This window comes from Liolophura sinensis, chromosome 1 (genome assembly GCF_032854445.1).
Source record: "Liolophura sinensis isolate JHLJ2023 chromosome 1, CUHK_Ljap_v2, whole genome shotgun sequence".
Lineage (NCBI taxonomy): Eukaryota > Metazoa > Mollusca > Polyplacophora > Chitonida > Chitonidae > Liolophura > Liolophura sinensis.
In genome coordinates, this window is record NC_088295.1 from 55,980,527 (window position 1) to 56,001,915 (window position 21,389).

Here is a 21,389-nt window from a genome sequence, read left to right on the forward strand (position 1 = left end):
TAAACGCACGCATAGGTAGAAGACAGATCGTCTCGGAGTGCTAAAAGTGCTAAGAGAAAGCGGGAATTCCCTGTTTAAGGTTTAAACCTGCAACTCTTGTCTTGACCCACTTCCTTTCCCTGAATTACTGCTGACATGGTATAAACATTAATTATTTATGCTTCGTTACAAATCATGGAAAGGCCATATGCTTAAGATTCATCTATGCACCTTTATTCAATGTTAAAAATCCTTTTTTCACATTTTTATACAACACAAAACAGAAGTGTGGCATTCTCGTAATATACATGTGTGCAAGGGTGGTCACATAGGCTTCTAAATCCAGGCTTAAAACTGGAAACGAATGTCCTACTTTTCTGGGAAAAGGTTGAAAATTGTGGAAAAATTACAGAGCTTTCAAAATGGCTATAATTAACATCACTTCTGCTTGTTTTAACTTGTAATCACTTATTTCAGTTTGATTAAAGTCATTTAAATTGTCTATTAATCTCCAGATTGAGTAAGATTTCCAAAGTAGGTTCTTTTTTATTTTTTCATGTCTGAGGTGCTCAGACTTTCAGACTTAATCAGGAACTGTAATAAAGAAACAAAAATCTCTTGCATCAAAACTGGAACTGTTTATTTATTTGACTGGTGTTTTATGCTGTACTCGAGAACATTTCACTTATACGACGGTGACCAGCATTATGGTGGGAGGAAACCGGGCAGAGCACGGGGTGAAACCCACGACCATCCACAGGTTGCTGGCAAACCTTGCCACAAATAACTCAAATCCTTGAAAAACAAAGAGAAATGTTTTTAGATTGTTCTCTTTTCCCGGAGTTTTCTCAATAGATCTTGATGGTAGAGTGACTGTCTCCACCCATCTTTATAACATCAAAGATCATTAGTGTCAGCAGTGTTGTGTAAGGTTACAATTTACAAAATGAAATCATGATGTTAAGTGTACTTCCCAATCTTTCTCACTGCATGACAATCACAGTTCAGAAGCAGTTGTGCGATTCATCCCAGGACGGGGGAACCACACTTCATAGTGTTACAATGTGTGTTCAGTATTGATACAAATGCATTTGAAGATGCATAACAATAATACAACAATAAAAGGGATTTATAATGTTTATCACTTATAAAATCTTAACACTGCCATGACTGGTGACTACAATAAGTACATGTACCTGAAATATCAGAACAGTCCAGATAGTGAGAACATGAGTCTCCTGAGCCTGTGAGACAAGGCTGATTAAATAACATGGTTCCATATACAAGGCAGCAAGTAAACCACCTAGAGAATCCTTCGCTGAATGATGCACTGACAGGTAATGCATGTCATCTACTGGCAAGAAACTATATAAATGATCTTGGCATGGTATGGTGTTAAAATCGGACTTCGGTGCTTTCCACTTGCTGGAACCCAATGGAAAGAAAATATATATATAAAAAAAATACTCTTTCCCTAGTCTACTGTGATTTGGACGCGATTCCTCTATCCAAGGGAGAACACTATATTAAAAAATTTGTTCACGATGTGTGACAAAGTCTATGGGCCATATCCATCTAACAGATAGTGAATTCAGAGAAGTCCCTATCAACATGGACCCACCAGTGCACGCATACCTTGGCACAGCTGTCTCCCTGAATAGTTGAACATGACCTATATAATATTCTGTACACAATCCAGCCAGATGCTGTAGTTAGCAGCCAACATTTCACACAGCAGTTCCTCTCTCTAAGTTCTGTTTGATCTCAGTAGTATAAGGTCCATAGAAACGCTCCAGCTTCTTGTTGAATTTCATGTTTCTCTCGTTAATGTAGTCGATGTCAGCATCCTCATCAAACGTCCTCCGGCGGCTGTATTTGGAGCGCTTATCAATTCTAAACAGATTAATAAAAAAAAAAAAAATATGTCAAACAGTGTACATACCTGGTAAAGTAAAGTCATAATGCAAGATGTTCACTAAGAAACGAAGAAAGTGTCAAAAATAACTTGTCCCAGTGACTGAAAGGCAAGCACCATTAACCACTAAACCATAACTTGCTCCTCCATTCTGAATTAGAACCGTGAGAGCTAGAGCCAGAGACTACTGTACCACAAAACACATGTACATACATAGTTAATTAAATGAATTACATGTAAATTAAATAAAATAGGTTTTGAAAACGGGAGTTCATGGATAACATGTACACTAACATTTTTAGGGGTCTACGTCGGCTAAAACTATTGTTCTTGCACAGATTATTGCTTTTATCATTTATTCAATTTTGTGGAAATGATAGAGGCCTGGCTGTTTTAGACGATTACTTTCAAAATTTGCATGAACAATCTCGCAGATGCGGAGTTGTGCTTTCCGCAATTAACTTGTTCTTTCTAGATCAACTGGTTTGGTCGCCATATTGTATTTTGTGCAAAACCTTTAAAGAACCAGTGAACAGATTGTTCTCAAATTTGATATACTGGTAGACTGATGCAAGGTACAGTGAATTTGCAAAATATCATTTACATCTAGGAAAAATGGGGGGATGTTCGCCATTGGTCGAAGCTGTGACGTCACAACTTGTTTCGAAATTTAAATTTTTTTATGCATTCTGGTGTACTCAGGGGCCAGTGATTCTGAATCAGCTTGTTCTATCTTTGAAACTTTCAAAGATATACAAAAAAAAGAACAAGTTTTAGTTATGTAATATTAATGGATTGTACATGTAACCTGGAGACTAGGGAAGTATGAAACCTGTACAAAAATGTAGCTAAGACATGCCCTACAAGAATTAAAATGACACTGCCATTTTTTCAGAAGTAAATACTTAAGCCTATTGATTTAACACTGATTTAGATGGCAACTGGACTGGTATATATGCTTTTCTAACTGGCTGGTTCCTACTGCACTGTGTAGGATTTCCATAAGCCGTTGTTTGCTTAGATATAGCTATGTTGTCTCCTTTATGATAATATATGATGGCATTCATGACATCGCTGCGGACCCCAGATGAAACTGCTTTGCAATTCTAGTTGGTCTCGTTTCTTTTTTCCTCATTGCCATTTCAACACAACTCTGTTGTATAACAACCTCATGCTCCAATGAAACTTTCTGAGTACCATAATACTGGAGAAAATGGTGACTTACTGTTTTTCTAGGTCTTCCACCATTCTGTCCACAGCATCCTCTGAGTCTTTGTGTTGCTGAAGCCCCAGTGTGTCTACAGTAGGGTAGAACATCTCACCTCTGAAAAGACCATCGTTGTTGTATAATGGGTAGTATACAGATTGTACATATGGGATTTAACCTTTACTAGAACAGTCATGTGGAAATCAAGGCCATGAAACATGTATAAGTTTAAAATAATTGTATCATGAGCAGGTGTACAAGGATCCATCTTGTTGATGTGGGATTCACCCTTTACTAGAACAGTCACATGCCAATCAAGGCCATGGAACATGTATAAGTTTATAATAATTGTATCATGCACAGGTGTACAAGGATCCATCTTGTTGATGTGGGATTCACCCTTTACTAGAACAGTCACGTGCCAATCAAGGCCATGGAACATGTATAAGTTTATAATAATTGTATCATGAGCAGGTGTACAAGGATCCATCTTATTGATGTGGGATTCACCCTTTACTAGAACAGTCACGTGCCAATCAAGGCCATAGAACATGTATAAGTTCATAATAATTGTATCATGAGCAGGTGTACAAGGATCCATCTTGTTGATGTGGGATTCACCCTTTACTAGAACAGTCACGTGCCAATCAAGGCCATGGAACATGCATTCCCCTGCTGGGGTGCATTTTAAGTATACAAGGATCCATCCTGCTGATGGACGATTCACCTTTCAGCCAAACACACATTACCCTAAAACATGGAACATGTACACTGAGAAAATAATTTTTTTCAGATTTTCAGTTTTCAGATTTACATGCACTTCAAATGCTTATCATAGTAGGTGTAAATTACTGCCCATGTTACCTATGCACCATTATAAGCTCACTGTACTTCGTGCACATATATGTACACGTCAATGTCTTCAAACTTACTTCTCCTCTTTCTGTCTAGCGTAACCATCAGCGTCTGGCTTCAACTGTTTTGTCAGTCTCTGGTACTGTCTGAAAGTAGCCTGTTCATAATCTGCAACAGAACAAATTCAGAATAAAATCAATGAAATCATATTCATTTATTGTGGATGGCAAAACCCATCCACTCTGTATCAACTCTTCTATTTTTCTTTCTTCTCTTTTTTTGGTCTTCTCGTCCCGGTTACACTAAAAGTTTTTCTGACAATTGCATGCATGATAGATCAAACAATACAGGTTTCAACAACTGCAAGTTTCCAAAGTTTACACTCCTCACATTGCTCCTTTCAGTGGTGCATCATGTTTACCACGTTCAGTCAGTCTCTACTCTCTGTAAAACTACCATACACATGCATGATCACAAATTTCGTCCACGGCTTCGTTACTCCATTTTCCCTGATCTCAAGAGTTTTATCAATCTTAGACAAAGATAAAGTCTGAGCACCAGAAGTAGTATTTTATGCCCTTTTAGACCTAAAAAAATTCACTTTTTGGGCAAGTGTTAGTTACCTGAAAATCCTGGATCTGGGTTCTTCTTTTTCTTCTTTCTCTCCCACCTCTCTGCCTCATCTGCACCAATGTCTAGCAGCTTCACTCTGTCATAGTTTTCTCCCCTTTCTTCACACTCCTGGGTTGGTAAAAAAAAAAAGCAAAACAAAAAAAACCCCATTAATATCAAACAACAAATGCACAGTTACCTGCAAAAAATGATGTAGCAAAATAAATGGTTCTCACTGGCTGATTTGAGTATACTGCACAGCGCAGGTATATCTAAAAAATATATGTATTTATTTATTTATTTGACTGGTGTTTTACGCCATACTCAAGAATATTTCCTTTTAACGATGGCGGCCAGCATTATGGGGAGGAAACCGGGCAGAGCCCGTGGAAAACCCACAACCATCCGCAGGTTGGTGACAGACCTTCCCACGTACGGCCAGAGAGGAAGCCAGCATGAGCTGAACTTAAACTCACAGCAACTCCATTGGTGAGAGACTCCTGGGTCATTACACGCTAACCGACTGAGCCACGAAGGCCCCAAGAATATATATATGCTTTGAGTTTAATGTTGTACTCACATTTTTTCAGTCATATCACAAGGAGTCATTAGGTGTGTGTACATGTACAGATCCTGTGTCTTCTTATGGCAGGGGGTGAGTCCATGCCACCAAAGTGCTGCCATCACTGAAGTATCAGGCCGAAGACACCAGACATGACACCGAGTCCAGTCACATTATACTGACACTGGGCCAACCAGTCTGTTTCCTTGCTCTAACCACTCAGTACTAAGTGCAAGCGAGCCAGCAACAAGTACCATTTTTAAGTCTTTGGTATGACATAACCTGTGTTTGATCTTGGGTCTCCTGACTTCTAACCATTAGTTAACTGAAGGAGAATGTTGTGTTAACTTCCATGTTATTTATTTAAGACAATATTCTTACTGCCGTGTATGCCTGTAAAGCCAGTAGGCATGAGTAAAACAGCATAAAGTTCCCAGATGTCCGCAGCCTTGAACACTTCACAACATACATGTATGCATGTATTAATCTAAGAGCATTAAGTGGGAGAAAACTCACCCTGTCAAAAACCAATAAGACATGGTGGTACTCATATTCCTCGATAAATGAGGTCCTATTAAACTCTGGCTTATTAGGAACTTGCCTTTCTTTTCTCCTCTTCTGCTTGTTCCCACTCACTCTTTTTCCGTTTCACATCAAAGTTCTTTGGAAGCTTCTTTCGTCTGTCTTCCTCAACAACCTCTTGATGATTTAACTTCCGCGCCTCATTCTGAATTAGATAAATCATGATTTACAATAATGCATCCCTCAACTAACTTCCACAGGTAGCTACAATGACATCTGAATTCTGCAGTGCATCAATATCAGGTAATCAGGGGCACACCTGCCTCATTTACAACTCTTCTATTGTTCATGTAAAGTTATCATATATTTTTTATCAATTTTGGCATGAAAAGAAATGTAATCACTCCTTAATGGACAAGAAAGGAAGAGGATAATCATAAATTACAAGTGCACAGATTCTACCACAATTCAGACTCTATACAAAACTTGTTCTTGATTATCTGAGCTGGAATATTTATTAACCCTTCTTCACACATATATAAATTATCTTCTATCCGAACATTCAAATATAACAAACAAAAAATATATGAAAATTAATGAAATTTTGTAACTGTTCAGATTAAGAACACATTTTTAAAGGAGAAGAAAATTTAAATACCAATCAAATGCCACTGAAAACGAGAATGCATTTCCTCGCAGGTGCATGCCATAAAAAAATTCTAATATGTACTTCAAGTTAATAAATTATAAATAAAGTCAGCATCAAAATCCGCTGTGGGCGACTCCATTCTGCCAAAGAACTAGTCCTGAAATCTTCTGTGTTAAGAGGAGAATTTCCGTTGGAAACCGCCGAAGTGCAGTTTGTACCAGTAGAACTCTTCTTCTCAGAAGGTAGCGAAAAGTACAGTTCGTTTTCCACTTGATGATCGGGAAACCGGAATGTTGGATGTAGGTTCCAAGTTTACACGAACAAGCCGGCAGTTTTAAGGACTCTCATTGATTGAGAGGCAACACACACCCAGCATAAATTACAGGGTGTTAAAGATGGAGGGCGCGATGAACTCAGCAATTTATGCCAGTTTCACCGTTTTCATGTACAGCGAGGAAAATCGCAAAATTATGCAGCAGGCACCATCGGACAGAAAAAATGTGCTCTTTTCGGCCTGTGGTGTCCTTTTTATAAACTTTTCTTCTCCTTTAAACATAAAGTATTTGAATGTTTCATGAACTTCAGTCCTGCAATACTTGTTTCAAAAATGTCAGGTTCTGTGACTGCCACATATTTTGATCAAGGAAGGGAAATATTGTTTTAATTTAAAGTTTTGACCTGTAAAAATAAATCTTAGAAGTTTTTGATGCCAACAGTTAAGTTTTCCCTGATAAAAAATTAATCAAATGTCATATAAAGTGGCTCCATTGATGAATCAATCAGAAACAAGCAAAATGTGTCAATGGAAAATTTCACAACGCATGGTTTATCAAGTTCAAAACCAAAATCAAACTTTTGCAACCAGGAATGAAAAGCTCACTGGTACGGCTTGACTTGGAGCCAAATGTCATTTTTTTTCCTGTACTGGAGAAGTTTTCTTTTTTAAATGGCCTTACCATCCTGAGCTGTAGGTCTCTCAGCCTGTTCATTCTATCTGCCTTCTTCTGTTGGCCCCCATCTGTGCTTGATGAGCTGGAACAGCTGGCAGTGGATGTCTGGCAAACACACAGTAAATCATGAATGTTGGCCAAACACATGGTTAATATCACAAAAACACGTATGCCTTTTGAACACTATCTTGGACACAAGACTTTGTCCATCACAAAAGGGAGTTCATTATTCAGTTTACTGGCGATATGTCAGACTACAGACATGGCGTCACTTCCGGCCCACAGTCACATAGTAGAGGTGCTAGGTGCTTGTAGTGAAAATCATCACTCACATGTAGGTATTGATCATAATAGTAGATCTTCACTGACAGTTACATAGTAGAGGTGCTAGGTGCTTGTAGTGAAAATCATCACTCACATGTAGATATTGATCATAACAGTAGATCTTCACTGACAGTCACATAGTAGAGGTGCTAGGTGCTTGTAGTGAAAATCATCACTCACATGTAGGTATTGATCATAATAGTAGATCTTCACTGACAGTCACATAGTAGAGGTGCTAGGTGCTTGTAGTGAAAATCATCACTCACATGTAGGTATTGATCATAATAGTAGATCTTCACTGACAGTCACATAGTAGAGGTGCTAGGTGCTTGTAGTGAAAATCATCACTCACATGTAGGTATTGATCATAATAGTAGATCTTCACTGACAGTCACATAGTAGAGGTGCTAGGTGCTTGTAGTGAAAATCATCACTCACATGTAGGTATTGATCATAATAGTAGATCTTCACTGACAGTCACATAGTAGAGGTGTTAGGTGCTTGTAGTGAAAATCATCACTCACATGTAGGTATTGATCATAATAGTAGATCTTCACTGACAGTCACATAGTAGAGGTGCTAGGTGCTTGTAGTGAAAATCATCACTCACATGTGTAGGTATTGATCATAATAGTAGATCTTCACTGACAGTCACATAGTAGAGGTGCTAGGTGCTTGTAGTGAAAATCATCACTTACATGTAGGTATTGATCATAATAGTAGATCTTCACTGACAGTCACATAGTAGAGGTGCTACGTGCTTGTAGTGAAAATCATCACTTACATGTAGGTATTGATCATAATAGTAGATCTTCACTGACAGTCACTTAGTAGAGGTGCTAGGTGCTTGTAGTGAAAATCATCACTTACATGTAGGTATTGATCATAATAGTAGATCTTCACTGACAGTCACATAGTAGAGGTGCTAGGTGCTTGTAGTGAAAATCATCCACTTACATGTAGATATTGATCATAATAGTAGATCTTCACTGACAGTCACATAGTAGAGGTGCTAGGTGCTTGTAGTGAAAATCATCCACTTACATGTAGGTATTGATCATAATAGTAGATCTTCACTGTGTCCAAGGTCCTCTAAGATTTAAGTGATTGATTTACATTTAAACCGTGCTTAGCAATTTGTCGCTTATTATATGATGCCTATCACAGTTATTGGTGGAGAAAAGCGGAATGCCTGAATATACTCGGATACAGGACAGACTAAAAGATTCCACCGAAACAAAAGCTAAATTCTAACATGTGACCTCACTGGTCTAGGGCTTTAATTAGAGATCAAATCCTCCAAGATTCGGTGTCAAATCAGAAATGCTTTTATTGGTGGAGAAAAGCAAACTGCCTGAATGTACTGGGATACATGACAGACTAAAGATTCCACCGAAACAAAAGCTAAATTCTAACATGTGACCTCACTGGTCTAGGTCTTTAATTAGAGATCAAATCCTCCAAGATTCGGGGTCAAATCAGAAATGCTTTTATTTATCCATTTGGCTGGTGTTTTATGCCCTACCCCAGAATATGAATCAAATCAGAAATACAAAAAATATGGAGTCATTATACAGGATTAAAGTGGCGAAGTAAAGTTAGAATAAGTCATTTTGCACTTCAGGAAGCCGCCATTTTTATAACATAAATGTCGCTGGGATCTCGCATTACACGGGAGCTGGGTAATAATTTTCACTCAACAGCCTATGATTTAACCTAGCGGCAGCATCCTTGCTACATTAAATATCTGTTTCATTGAAATTCTGCATTGGAAATTGTGTTCCCATTCGCAGTAACTTAAAGTAAAAACAATCGAGAAACTGAAAATGCCAAGTAAAAAGTGTTGCCATTTTATTGGCTGTGAAAAGCAGAAATTTAAAAGGCCACTGTCCGCGAATGGGTGCTAATCTGATCACAGCTGCTCTGTTGTGGCCAGTGTAGTGGTACGTGTCCCGACATGCAAATGTCCCTTATTAATAAGGAATGGTCATTACATTTTTTTCAACTGTTTTTTTTCTAGACAGTTCTAGATAAATGAAAAGAACTTAAAGTCTAACAAAATGGTTAAAAAAACTCAGGCAATTGTTACCTCCAAAAAACCAGGGACTGCTCCAAGAAAAGGGCTCGTAATGTCAATCACTTTGGAGCTGTGTTAAAGGCTGGGTATAAAGACTGGATTTGAGAGGGGTCGGCCACACATAAGTGACTGTAACACAGAAATTACTGCCTGGACATTTAACAACATCTAAAGAAGCCATTTCAAGTTCCCCAGGATTATATGAATAGTTGATTTGTTTTCAGGTTTATTTCTTAAACCGAACTGAAGATTTCCTAGAGCTTGACTGCTTTTACTCAAGAGCCATATTGTTTGAGACCCATGGCCAAATCTGGTGGGGCAAACAGGGTAGATTACACCTTCAAAAATTGCTTCCCAGGCTAGCATTTGTAGTCATGTTTATCTTTCATCCTGTCCAAGAAAGATGCCAGATATTAAGCTAAATTGCCACATATCGAATATTTCTGGATAGCTTGATGAGATCTAATGTGTCGTGGTCACTTGTGTTAGCTTATCCAACCTACCTTGCCATTAGCCTTAAACAACATTGCTCTTCTTTTTTTTTCTTTTTTTTTTTTTTGCAGTTAGACCAGACATACAGGCACTCACATTCTGTGAGAAGTAAAACATTTTTTTTTTCAATGGAGCCAAATACGGCGGCACATTTCCAAGAGGCTAGGTAAGGGAGACTCGCTTTTCGTATCATTGACTTCCCAACTATGACAGGAGGCCAATGCACAGATAAAGAGGAGATTTGAGTCTATCCTAAATTTCTGGTTACAGAATGTGAATGTGAAGTGAAATGAACTGTTAGTTATGTGGTAAGAGCACTATTCTACATATACAGACTACTGGGTTTTAATTTTGACCAGGTTTTGTCACAAATCAAATGTACATCCTACTTATGTGATGCACAACCCCTCTCAAATTCAATGTTCTGTCCAGTCTGCTATTTCAATCTTCAGGATAGACCATCATTGTTAAATTCACGTACCAGTACAAAAACACAGTCGATGGTGGGTTTTATACAGTAAAAACAGTATATATATGCTTGTAACATAAACTGTCAGACGTATCAGACTAGGTTGTGCTCTGGCTTATCAAGCTTCTTCTGACCTGTTTTAGTTTTTACATCTGTTTTACCAGATCTGTCTTTTTAATGGTCTCTTCGACTCTGATTTTCTAAAATTGTTGAAAATAGACTGACCTCAACGTTTAATTTAACTGAAAAACGCTTGTGCGGTCAAACATGACATCACCATCTGGAAGCCAAGACATTGTTTACGACGTACTATGTCTAGCGAAAACTGAGCCCTTCTTAACTGCTTAATCCATGAAAATAAACATTGATACTTGTATCGATTTATAAACACTTTCTCTACACTCATTGTAGTTATGATCGAGTTTAAAACTACAACTCGTTCACAAAAATACACAAAAATTAGAAGACGAGACAAAAACCTGAAAATCAGCAAATATAAACACAACACTTACGGAAGCCATAACAAGATATCTCGAGATAACACGCAAAAACCTCAACTGCAGTGCTCAACGCTGAGGCCTAAAGCCATGAGCTCAGACTGAGCCAGCGCCTCCGTCAAGCTTTGTACAGGCTGAACTAAAAATATACACTTATCATCGTCATCCACTCAACTGTTTAAAAATCGAAAATGGTGTTGTTGGATCAAGTCTCATATTTTGAGGTGGTGTTATTGGGGACAACATCTGTCATATTATTCCTAGTGACATACTACACGAAAAGATTCAATGAAGAAAATGAACAATAACCTCATACCACCGTGAGTCTGTGAGCATGCCACAATGTTATTTGCCAAAGGCACCCTATGCTCCTTGAGAGCTAGATAAACCTATTGTTAGGCAGGGCATAGTACCTACCCGGTACCGGGTCCTATTTAAAAACTTCATGTTATAATTAGCAGCGATCAGCAATGATTTTTAATAACAAAGTCAAGCGATGAAACGTATTCCAATATTGCTTCAGGGATTAAAACTAAGTGTAACCTGGGCAGGGATATATGAATGGATCAGGCAGTTGGTATTATTTCGTTTCTGAATTTAGGCCTAATTTTGCATAGCGTGGAAAAGAGGTCGCTTGGATTAGCTGTCCTTAGTGTAACTGGTTGCTGTTAAGATGCGCTGGTTTCATTTCACAATGTTTAATGATGTGACCGAGGTGTGGGCACTTGTTTATCATGCGTTCTTGCGCAACTTCTCGAATGTCAACTTTCAGTTTCTGTTGAAAGGATAAGAAATCAAGACTGTTTGAATGCTGACAGCTGTCGCACTACTGCGTCAGAACTTCACGTAAGTTGACATGATTGTGCATCCGAAAATTGGGGCGATAACAGGCGATAAATCCCTTACGATTCCTTCGATGACATTGGCTTTCCATTTCGATCTCGACCATTCTCCGAAAACAAATACCTACCGTGTTACTTTTGACTGCCAGTTTCAGATAATTTCAGACAGTGGCAGTGCTTAAAGTGAGTAACGTGAGAGATTCGTCAAATGTATTTACATTTAGATGTGCCAATAATGTGGTCTTCAACCTTTCCAACCTTTTGATTGTAAGGAAATAATCTACATTATAAACACTGAACAACATCATGTAACGATTCAGTACGGTTAGGTGCGGCATGTAACTCGCTGTATCGAGCAACGCTGAAGTGTTGGGAGGTTTAGGCCCCATCCAAACTATCCAGCATCGTTCAACTTTTGTTGGTTCAGCAGTAGGTTGAATACTGTTGAGTTAAGTTGAGTGCCCCGTCCACACTACAAATCAGATAGGTCAACATTGTTCAACACAGTTGTCGTGTGTTATGTTTACGCAATACTGAAACTCAGTGCTTTGTACTTCATTCCCTTTAAGTGGATTAATTCAAATTTTATTGCATAGGCCTGCTCTGAAGAATTGTGTGGGAATTGTTATAAATCTTCAACCTTTTCAACCACTAAAGCCCTTGTTCAGTGGAATTTATGCATGTAATATTTACGAAAATGATGCTGAGAATGATTTGTTTGCGTCACCATAAAGATGCATGATGGCATCATAAACCTGTGCAAATTATTTCTCTGCACCCCGTAGAACTCTCAGAATGTTTTATAGAAGGCCTGTTGGTTGCAGAGGCAGTTGAATAGGTTGAAGGATTAGGGTATGACTGAACAGTGGTAGTTGTAACATATCAAAATTATGAAAATGAAGTCAGCATAGTTTTCTGGTGATTGTGTTGATTGTGACAACAGCTGCTTGCATTGGTACATGTACATCTTCATGCTTTCAGAATTAACTTTTTTTATGTTACATTTGAGCAATCACCACAAGGTGCATACATTTTTTTTGTAGATTTGCTGCCTTGCGGGGGCATTTTGACTGCAATCTGTTGACCGTTCTCATTGGGCAGTAAACATATATGTGGGTGGTTTGACATGTTCATTGGACATTATACTTACCTTAATTGGTGCAAAAATTTCTCCTACTTATTTGGTTTTTCATGCATTTACTTTACCAGAGGTGATGCGTACGTGTATTTTTGTTTTAAGCTAATTGTTTCATGGTCGGAATCCTATCTATATTGATGTATCCCCTTACGGTAACCAATTAATCAATCAAATCAAATTCTGTCCTCTTTTTTTAATTTTGTCTCAGATAATGGGATAAACAGAAACCAGTGGCCTTGACCCATTGACCAAAATGTCTACTGAAGGTCAGAGGTCAGAGGAGGGTCAGAAGTCACTGAGTGAGTCTGCAAGGAATGGCAGCAGTGACAGTCAGCCGGGAGGGTGGGATGACAGTAACCTTCACCCAGCAGCCATGTTTGACAATGCTGAGCTGTTGGAATGTCTGCTGGAAGGGGATGCCAAGGAGCATATTAATAACACCGACTCCTCCCACCGAACCCCAGTCTATACTGCGGTGCTGAATGACTCATTCAGGGCACTAAAAGTGTTGCTAGATCATGGAGGTAAGTAATTTTTTTTTTTTTTTTTTTAATATCTTTGGTTTTATTGTTTTAAAAACAATTTTACGGACAAGAAGGTCACTGTTAGGGTCGTAAACAAACTCGAAGCATGCTGAAAAATAGTTATTTTGGCTAATGCTCACTTAACGCAACCAAAGCCTGCTTATTGAATGGCAAAGCAGTATATGTAACATGTTGCTTTATGTACGTCCAACGAGGTGAAATTGTGAACTCGTGTATTTTCCAGGCCTTGGGATCATGAATCAATCTTAGACTTAAGTCAAAATTTCAGATCACTTGAAAATTGTTGTTTCTTATATTACAATGTCAAAACTTTGCTCGAAAACGTCGGTTCTGGGTAAGTTATGTTACAACAAGTATCAGCTAAAATAACAGAAAGAACATACCAAATTCAATGGCTGAAGATTTGACTTAAGTCTAAGATCACTTTGTGCTCGTTTTGCCTAAATTTCCAGTCTCTGTGTCATCAGGTTCCAGTTTTTTAGAGTGCAGCTTATGGTGTACATATAAAACATATTCTCTTTATTTGATGCATAGTGCTTGAAATTTGACCAATGAGAATATTGGCAGTAATGAATGGAAGTTTACATATACATTTGTAATCCTTCGGTGTGTAATAAATAGGGCCTGTCTGTGTTCCACTTTTCTGAAATACCTTATTATTTGATTTATTTATAGTTATTTGATTATTCTTTTACTCCATATTCAAAATATTTTCACTTATACAGTATAGCATGTATTACACACGCAGTCATTCTTTTGTGGGTAGAGGAAATCAAAGTCAACCAGAAACTTTGACAAGTTACTGACAAAATTGCCCTTGTGTGATGCACAGACATGTACACTCTAGATCTGTGGGAAACAAACTTGTGATCTTTTACTGATCATTACATTCTGCGAATGGTCACGTGAGCATTGTCAACCATTTATTGCCACAAAGGTGCCCACAAATTGTCTACAAATTTAATCCCTGTCAGTGCATGGCCTGGGTTGTACTCACACCTTGTGTGTCCATGGTAGCAATTAAAAGGCAATGACCTTATCGGCTGGCCTGTGGTTTGCTCCCTCCAGAATATGAATGGAACAAAAATCAGTTTAAAATCTAAAGAAGTTTCTACTTTTCCTTAAGAACCATTGTCCGTGGTGTAATGCTGTCATTGGAAGATAACTTAATGTGTTCCGTCATATATACATGTACATGTACGATGTCTGCAGTCATTAAAAGAAGTACAGCTGTACTGATCAGTGCCTTTGAACTAGTGTTGTGAAATAAATGAAATTGTAATTTTTTTTTTTTTTTTCTGTTGTAGCTAATGCTAATATTGCTGGGGATGCAACAACCGGTTATATGGTTAGTATGTCTTTATTTGTGTATATATTTAACAATCATTTCTGCTATTGGTGTATGTGTTATATTAAACTTGTGTGTGTAGTTGATATTTATGATAGAATTATTATGACTGCATGGTACTTGTATCTGCAGACCGTATCAATTTAAATTAAGTAGTTTCCTTAACGCTTTATTTTTTATGTCAAAAGTTGTTGTCTATCTACCCTAATTCCTCAGCCTTTCTGCATATGAAAGAGCAAATTTCAGTACAATTTTTGCATGGTTTTAATTTGATTTTGGAGACAAAACTACATACATGTAAGTTGGATGGGTCAATTTCAGGGCTTCACAAAAAGTATAATTTTGTCAGTTTACACAAATTAATGTGCCTCAGAATTTGCTTGAATAAACACGTTGCAAAGATGCGAAAACCACGTCGAAGAATTACAGTTGCTGAGGCATGATCAGTCCATGTTGTGATAAAGAATGCCTGTATCTTCTAATATGGGGAAAATGAACCTCAAGCTACATTTCATGAGTTCGTGTACTTTCATTGGTGGATTTAATCTGTACATATTGTCATGTTGAGCTATTACATGTACATGTATAATGTCTGCAGTCATTAAAAAATTATTATTTCATTTTCACCGTTATCTAAAGTGACGCATTCACACAAAAATTATTAGCAGGGATAGAGCAATCCCCAAGGGGTTTTAACTTCCTGCCATTCAAGTTCTATATCACATAAATATACATGTATTGCAAGCATTTGATGGGATGCAAACTGAAGAAATGACATAATCTGATGAGCATGTGGGCGTATGCCGTGTAGTTAGGACATATACATTTATATATACAGCAAAGCATCATTGGAATGGTTTCAGTATTCTTTCGTTATTTCGCACGTCTATTTATAGAAACAGGATATGAGTAAAGATTTAAATAGCTGTTGAAGAGAAGAATGAAGTCATGTGAGTTAAGAGTTGAGTGGACAAACACTGTCGGCCTCCCCCTCACGTCACATGCTTCAGTTGAGAACGCTGGATCCTTGTGCATTGTGGCGTCAGAGTCTCGGGATGATGTAAACTCTCTGATATTCTGTTGGTAAACATTCACTCATTTGTATGAGTTATACATAAAAACGTCAACATATACATGTACTATATTTGACCTATAAAAAGTCCATCTATGTCTAAGTTTCTCCTGTTGTCTGATCCTGACAGTTCTTGTGATTTTTGAGATATTTGGGGATTTTTTGTGAGAAAACTTCATGTCGTACTAATAAAGTTTAACTCTCATCACAGGAAGTAATATTTTATGATATTTATTTGCCTTTAAAATGCACTCTTTACTCATGAGTGTGTGGGCGTGTGTGCTTGTGTCTTTTCTCCAGAACTCAGATTAGATATATTATAATCACTATTATTCCCACCAAATCGTATTTTGAAAGCATTTATTTTAATTAGAAAAAAGAAAAACAAAATCAGCATTTCTGCCCTGTCTATCTTAGCCAAAGTCTTGTCTGAAGTCAGAATAAATACATTATCAGAATTGTTTTCTATACTTTGCGAAAAACTGTGATAAGTTGTAAATTATGCAAAGTCCCTTTTTAGGGCTGTGAAAAATGGGGGAAAAAATTTCCAGTTTTATGCCCCAGTGAACTGGCCAGTGTCTTTAGCAGAACAATAATGTCAATGTTTTGTTTATTTATTTGATTGGTGTTTTATACCAGTGAGTTTTTTTTTTCATGATACTCATGAGTTTTACTCATGAATATTTCACTTTTACAATCAGCATTATGGTTACTGATGGTAGGGGAAACCCACGGCCCATTTTTGCACAGTTTTTGGACAATTTTTCGAGCCTTGTTCTTTCTTTCACTGCCTAGTAATTCTAAATTGGAACTTGTTATATGGCTTACAAGCTATAGAACATGTACAAGTTCTGGGCTGTTTGGTTTTCAGCAAAATTATGGTCATTGTTTTTCTGTTGTGGACTTTAATACAACTGGTATGGGACATGTACTTGTATTGTTTTCCAGAGTACTGAAAGTATAAAAAAGAAAAGGGGATGTGAATCTCTACCATCTGTTTCTTTATCTTATCAACTAGACTGTTTAAAGCTGAGAAAAAAATCTGAAAACCAGCTACACCATAGTGCATAATAAACTTCAAAAACTTTGGTGTTGAGTGTGTTGTATGGTAAAGCACCTAAAATTTGGGCCCATTTTGTTTAGAAAAATGCCAGAAAATATTACTTTTGGGGCTGAAACTTACAACTTTTTTCCTGTGGGATACTATCCCACCTTCTCATCAAACCTCGTACTGCTTTTATGATAAGTAAAATTCTCAGAATTTGGCAACATATGCAATTTAGTCATGGATGAATTTTTGGGTTGTTTACCATAAAACAGCAATACAGGAACCGGACGCTGGAAGACTGCTTTTCCAAACGCCTGACGCCCAGACACCCCTAAATGACCTAAAATTTCACCCACAAAAGTGCATTTTTTAGAGGCAAATATATGTTGCAAAAGGGGCCTCCGTGGCTCAGTTGGTTAGTGCGCTAGCGCAGCGTAATGACCCAGGAGTCTCTCACCAATGCGGTCGCTGTGAGTTCAAGTCCAGCTCATGCTGGCTTCCTCTTCGGCCGTACGTGGGAAGGTCTGACGGCAACCTGTGGATGGTCGTGGGTTTCCCCCGGGGTGTGCCCGGTTTCCACCCACCATAAAATGTGGCAGCTGTCGTATAAGTGAAATATTCTTGAGTACGGCGTAAAACACCAATCAAATAAATAAATAAATATGTCACAAAATATTATTTTTGGTGCTGAAACTTAGAATTTTGTAGTAGAATATCGTCCTTTGTTCCAAGCAAACCTCAAAACACCTTTCTACGCTCAATAGAACTCTCAGAATCAGAACAAATGGGCAAGTTAGTCATGGATGAAATTTCTGGTCATTTAGGGTATGTCATGCACTTTTAAATTTGTTGGTGTTGTAATACAGTACATTAACATCAGGTATGACATTGTAGTTTCCATGAAATGTGTCTAGCATCTATGAAGTAACACATTTATAAGTCTTACATTTAAAACATTTGAATACAGTTGTAATTGAATGTGGAAGAAGATCATCTTTTCTGGCCCAACCAAAACAGCAGTTTTAGCATGATGTTATGCATATGCCTTCCTGAAATGAAGAAGTGAATCCTCCTTTTTTTTTTTTGGAAGAATGTTGTTCTCTCGTTGCAGACTCCCTTACATTTGGCAGTAGCCAGCAACAAGATGGAAGCAGTTAAACTTCTTGTGAAGAAAGCAAATCTCGACCTGAAAGATGGAGCAGGGTTAACTCCCTTGGGGATTGCAGTTTCAACAGAAAACGATCAACTTATTGAAATGATTACGACAGAAATGGGTTTGTGCGATTCTTGACAAGTTTCATGTACCCACAACATGTGCCTAAAAATATTCCGATTTTTCTTTTGGTCTTGGTAAGATTTTTCTTTTGGTCTTGGTAAGATTTTTCTTTTGGTCTTGGTAAGATTTTTCTTTTGGTCTTGGTAAGATATTTCTTTTGTGATTAATGTAATAATTTTATTTTAAAATTCAAAATGGCTACATTTTTTTTTTTTACCTACATGTGTGCAAAAGTGTCTAATGTATGCCAGTCTGAATTAACAAAATCAATGGCAGGCATTTTTGGCTGTTGACATTCATTCACAACTTCATATGCAATTCATGTAATTCATTTTTGATGGTTTTTTTTCCAGTTAACAGAGTACAGAAACACCATAAACTTATTGAAGGTATGTAACACCATATACAGTGAATATTATTCCAAATAAATGTCATAGACGTCACTGTTTGTGCTGAAACTTTTTTCCAGTAGCCTTCAAAATAAACTTCAAAACACTTCTGTAAGAATTTTGCAAACTGAGTCTCTTGCGCCATGGAGGAAATTTTAGGTCAAGTACAGTATATTCTTTATAGTATATTCTTTAAAATGTTCTTTGAAATGAAACCTGACTAGTTCATGGAGAAATAATTTAAGGAGAAGAAAACTTAAATATCAAACAAATACCATTGAAAAGGGTGTGCATTTCCTCGCAGGTGCATGCCATTAAAACATTCTAATATGCACCTCAAGTTGATAAATTATAAATAAAGTCAGCGCCAAAATCCGCGGTGGGCAACTCCATTTTGCCTAAGAACTAGTCCTGAAGTCGTCTGTGGTTAGAGGAGAATTGTTGTTGGAAACTGCTGAAGTGCAGTTCGTACATTTCCGGTAGAACTGTTCTTCCCAGAAGGTAGCGAACAGTACAGTTCGTTTTCCGCCTGATTGGGAAACCGAAATGTTGGACGTAGGTTCCGAGTTTACACGAACAAGCCGGCAGTTTTAAGAACTCTCATTGGGTGAGAGACAAAACACTCCCAGCATAAATTACAGGGTGTTAAAGATGGAGGATGCGATGGATTTAGCGATTTAAGCCAGCTTCACCGCTTTCAGGCTTTATGTGTGTGGCGAGGAAAAATTGCTAAATTTTGTAACAGGCACCACCAGATAAAATAAATGTGCTTTTTTCAGCGTATGGTGTCATTTTTTTTAAGTTTTCTTCTCCTTTAAAGCAAACATGCAGGTGAGGTACAAAATGATGGTGCATGGAAGTCTTGGTTTTTACTACCAAGCTTCTCATAACTGTTGTTAGTATAACTCTTTACTGTCAGCAGAAAGGCTTTGAGAATCTGACAACTAGGAAATGTTATGTGGCGTAGGGGAAAAGTCTCCGAATATAACTTATTTCATAACTGACCATGATAAAATGCCACAAGTCATCATCATTATGAGACAGGTGGAAAACTTGTTCGACAGCACTTTGTACACATTAGGCCAGGGTCACCTAAGTATACCACTTATAGTATGTGATAAAATGATTTGTTTCGTAGTGTTGCGATCGGCCTGCGAGAAAGGAGACCTTGTGGAGGTGGCTCAGGTGTTAACACTGGAGCAGGAGGAAGGAATCTTGGCTCAGGCTATCAACAACACATCAGGCAATTTGTACACACCTCTCAGCCTGTAAGTATGCCAGTACACACCTCTCAGTCTGTAAGTGTACCAGTACACACCTCTCAGTCTGTAAATATTCATTTACACACCTCTCAGTCTGTAATTATACATTTATACATCTCTCTGTGTGTAATTATGCACATACACACATCTCGGGCTGTAAGTGTACATGTACACATCTCTCAGTCTATAAGTATAAATATACACACCTCAGTCTGTAAGTATACAAATGCACGCCTCTCAGACTGCAAGTCTACATTTACACACCTCTCTGTCTGTAAGTGTACATTTACACTTCTCTCAGTCTGTAAGTGTACATTTACACTTCTCTCAGTCTGTAAGTGTACATGTACACACACCTCAGTCTGTAAGTGTACATGTACAGACCTCTCAGTCTGTAAGTGTACATTTACACACCTTTCATTCTGTAAGTGTACATGTACAGACCTCTCAGTCTGTAAGTGTACATTTACACACCTTTCATTCTGTAAGTGTACATGTACAGACCTCTCAGTCTGTAAGTGTACATGTACAGACCTCTCAGTCTGTAAGTGTACATTTACACACCTCTCAGTCTGTAAGTGTACATGTACACACACCTCAGTCTGTAAGTGTGCATGTACAGACCTCTCAGTTTGTAAGTGTACATTTACACAACTTTTATTCTGTAAGTGTACATTTACACACCTCTCTGTCTGTAAGTGAACATGTACACACCTCTCAGTCTGTAAGTGTACATTTACACACCTCTCAGTCTGTAAGTGTACATGTACATACCTTTTATTCTGTAAGTGTACATGTACACACCTCTCAGTCTGTAAGTGTACATGTGCACATACCTTAGTCTGTAAGTGTACATGTACACACCTCTCAGTCTGCAAGTGTACATTTACACACCTTTCATTCTGTAAGTGTACATTTACACATCTCTCAGTCTGTAAGTGTACATGTATACACCTCTCAGTCTGTAAGTATACATTTACACACCTCTCTGTCTGTAAGTTTACATGTACACACCTCTCAGTCTGTAAGTGTACATGTACACACCTCTCAGTCTGTAAGTATACATGTACACACCTCTCAGTCTGTAAGTGTACATGTACACACCTCTCAGTCTGTAAGTGTACATGTACATACCTTTTATTCTGTAAGTGTACATGTACACACCTCTCAGTCTGTAAGTGTACATGTGCACATACCTTAGTCTGTAAGTGTACATGTACACACCTCTCAGTCTGTAAGTGTACATTTACACACCTTTCATTCTGTAAGTGTACATTTACACATCTCTCAGTCTGTAAGTGTACATGTATACACCTCTCAGTCTGTAAGTGTACATTTACACACCTCTCTGTCTGTAAG

At 37.9% G+C, this 21,389-nt stretch overlaps 2 protein-coding genes across 2 annotated transcripts in view; one reads left to right on the forward strand and one right to left on the reverse strand.

Moving 5' to 3' along the window:
• Positions 1-1,636: 1,636 nt before the first annotated feature.
• Positions 1,637-11,159, reverse strand: LOC135482380 (pre-mRNA-splicing factor syf2-like). The gene is made up of 7 exons (XM_064762333.1): positions 11,126-11,159; positions 7,258-7,356; positions 5,732-5,857; positions 4,580-4,697; positions 4,034-4,124; positions 3,120-3,218; positions 1,637-1,872 (listed from the first exon to the last, which is right to left on the reverse strand). Exons 1-7 carry the CDS (start codon positions 11,132-11,134, stop codon positions 1,707-1,709), a joined length of 708 nt encoding a protein of 235 aa, XP_064618403.1. The 5' UTR covers positions 11,135-11,159; the 3' UTR covers positions 1,637-1,706.
• Positions 11,160-13,300: 2,141 nt separating this feature from the next.
• The window catches only part of LOC135462219 (leucine-rich repeat serine/threonine-protein kinase 1-like), a 53,454-nt gene continuing 45,365 nt past the window's right edge, over positions 13,301-21,389 (forward strand). Inside the window, exons 1-5 of the mRNA XM_064739637.1 lie at positions 13,301-13,614; positions 14,943-14,983; positions 18,215-18,377; positions 18,733-18,768; positions 19,907-20,036. Of these exons, the coding sequence (XP_064595707.1) occupies positions 13,344-13,614; positions 14,943-14,983; positions 18,215-18,377; positions 18,733-18,768; positions 19,907-20,036 (641 nt within the window). The 5' untranslated portion in view covers positions 13,301-13,343. The remainder of the gene's footprint in view (positions 13,615-14,942; positions 14,984-18,214; positions 18,378-18,732; positions 18,769-19,906; positions 20,037-21,389) is intronic.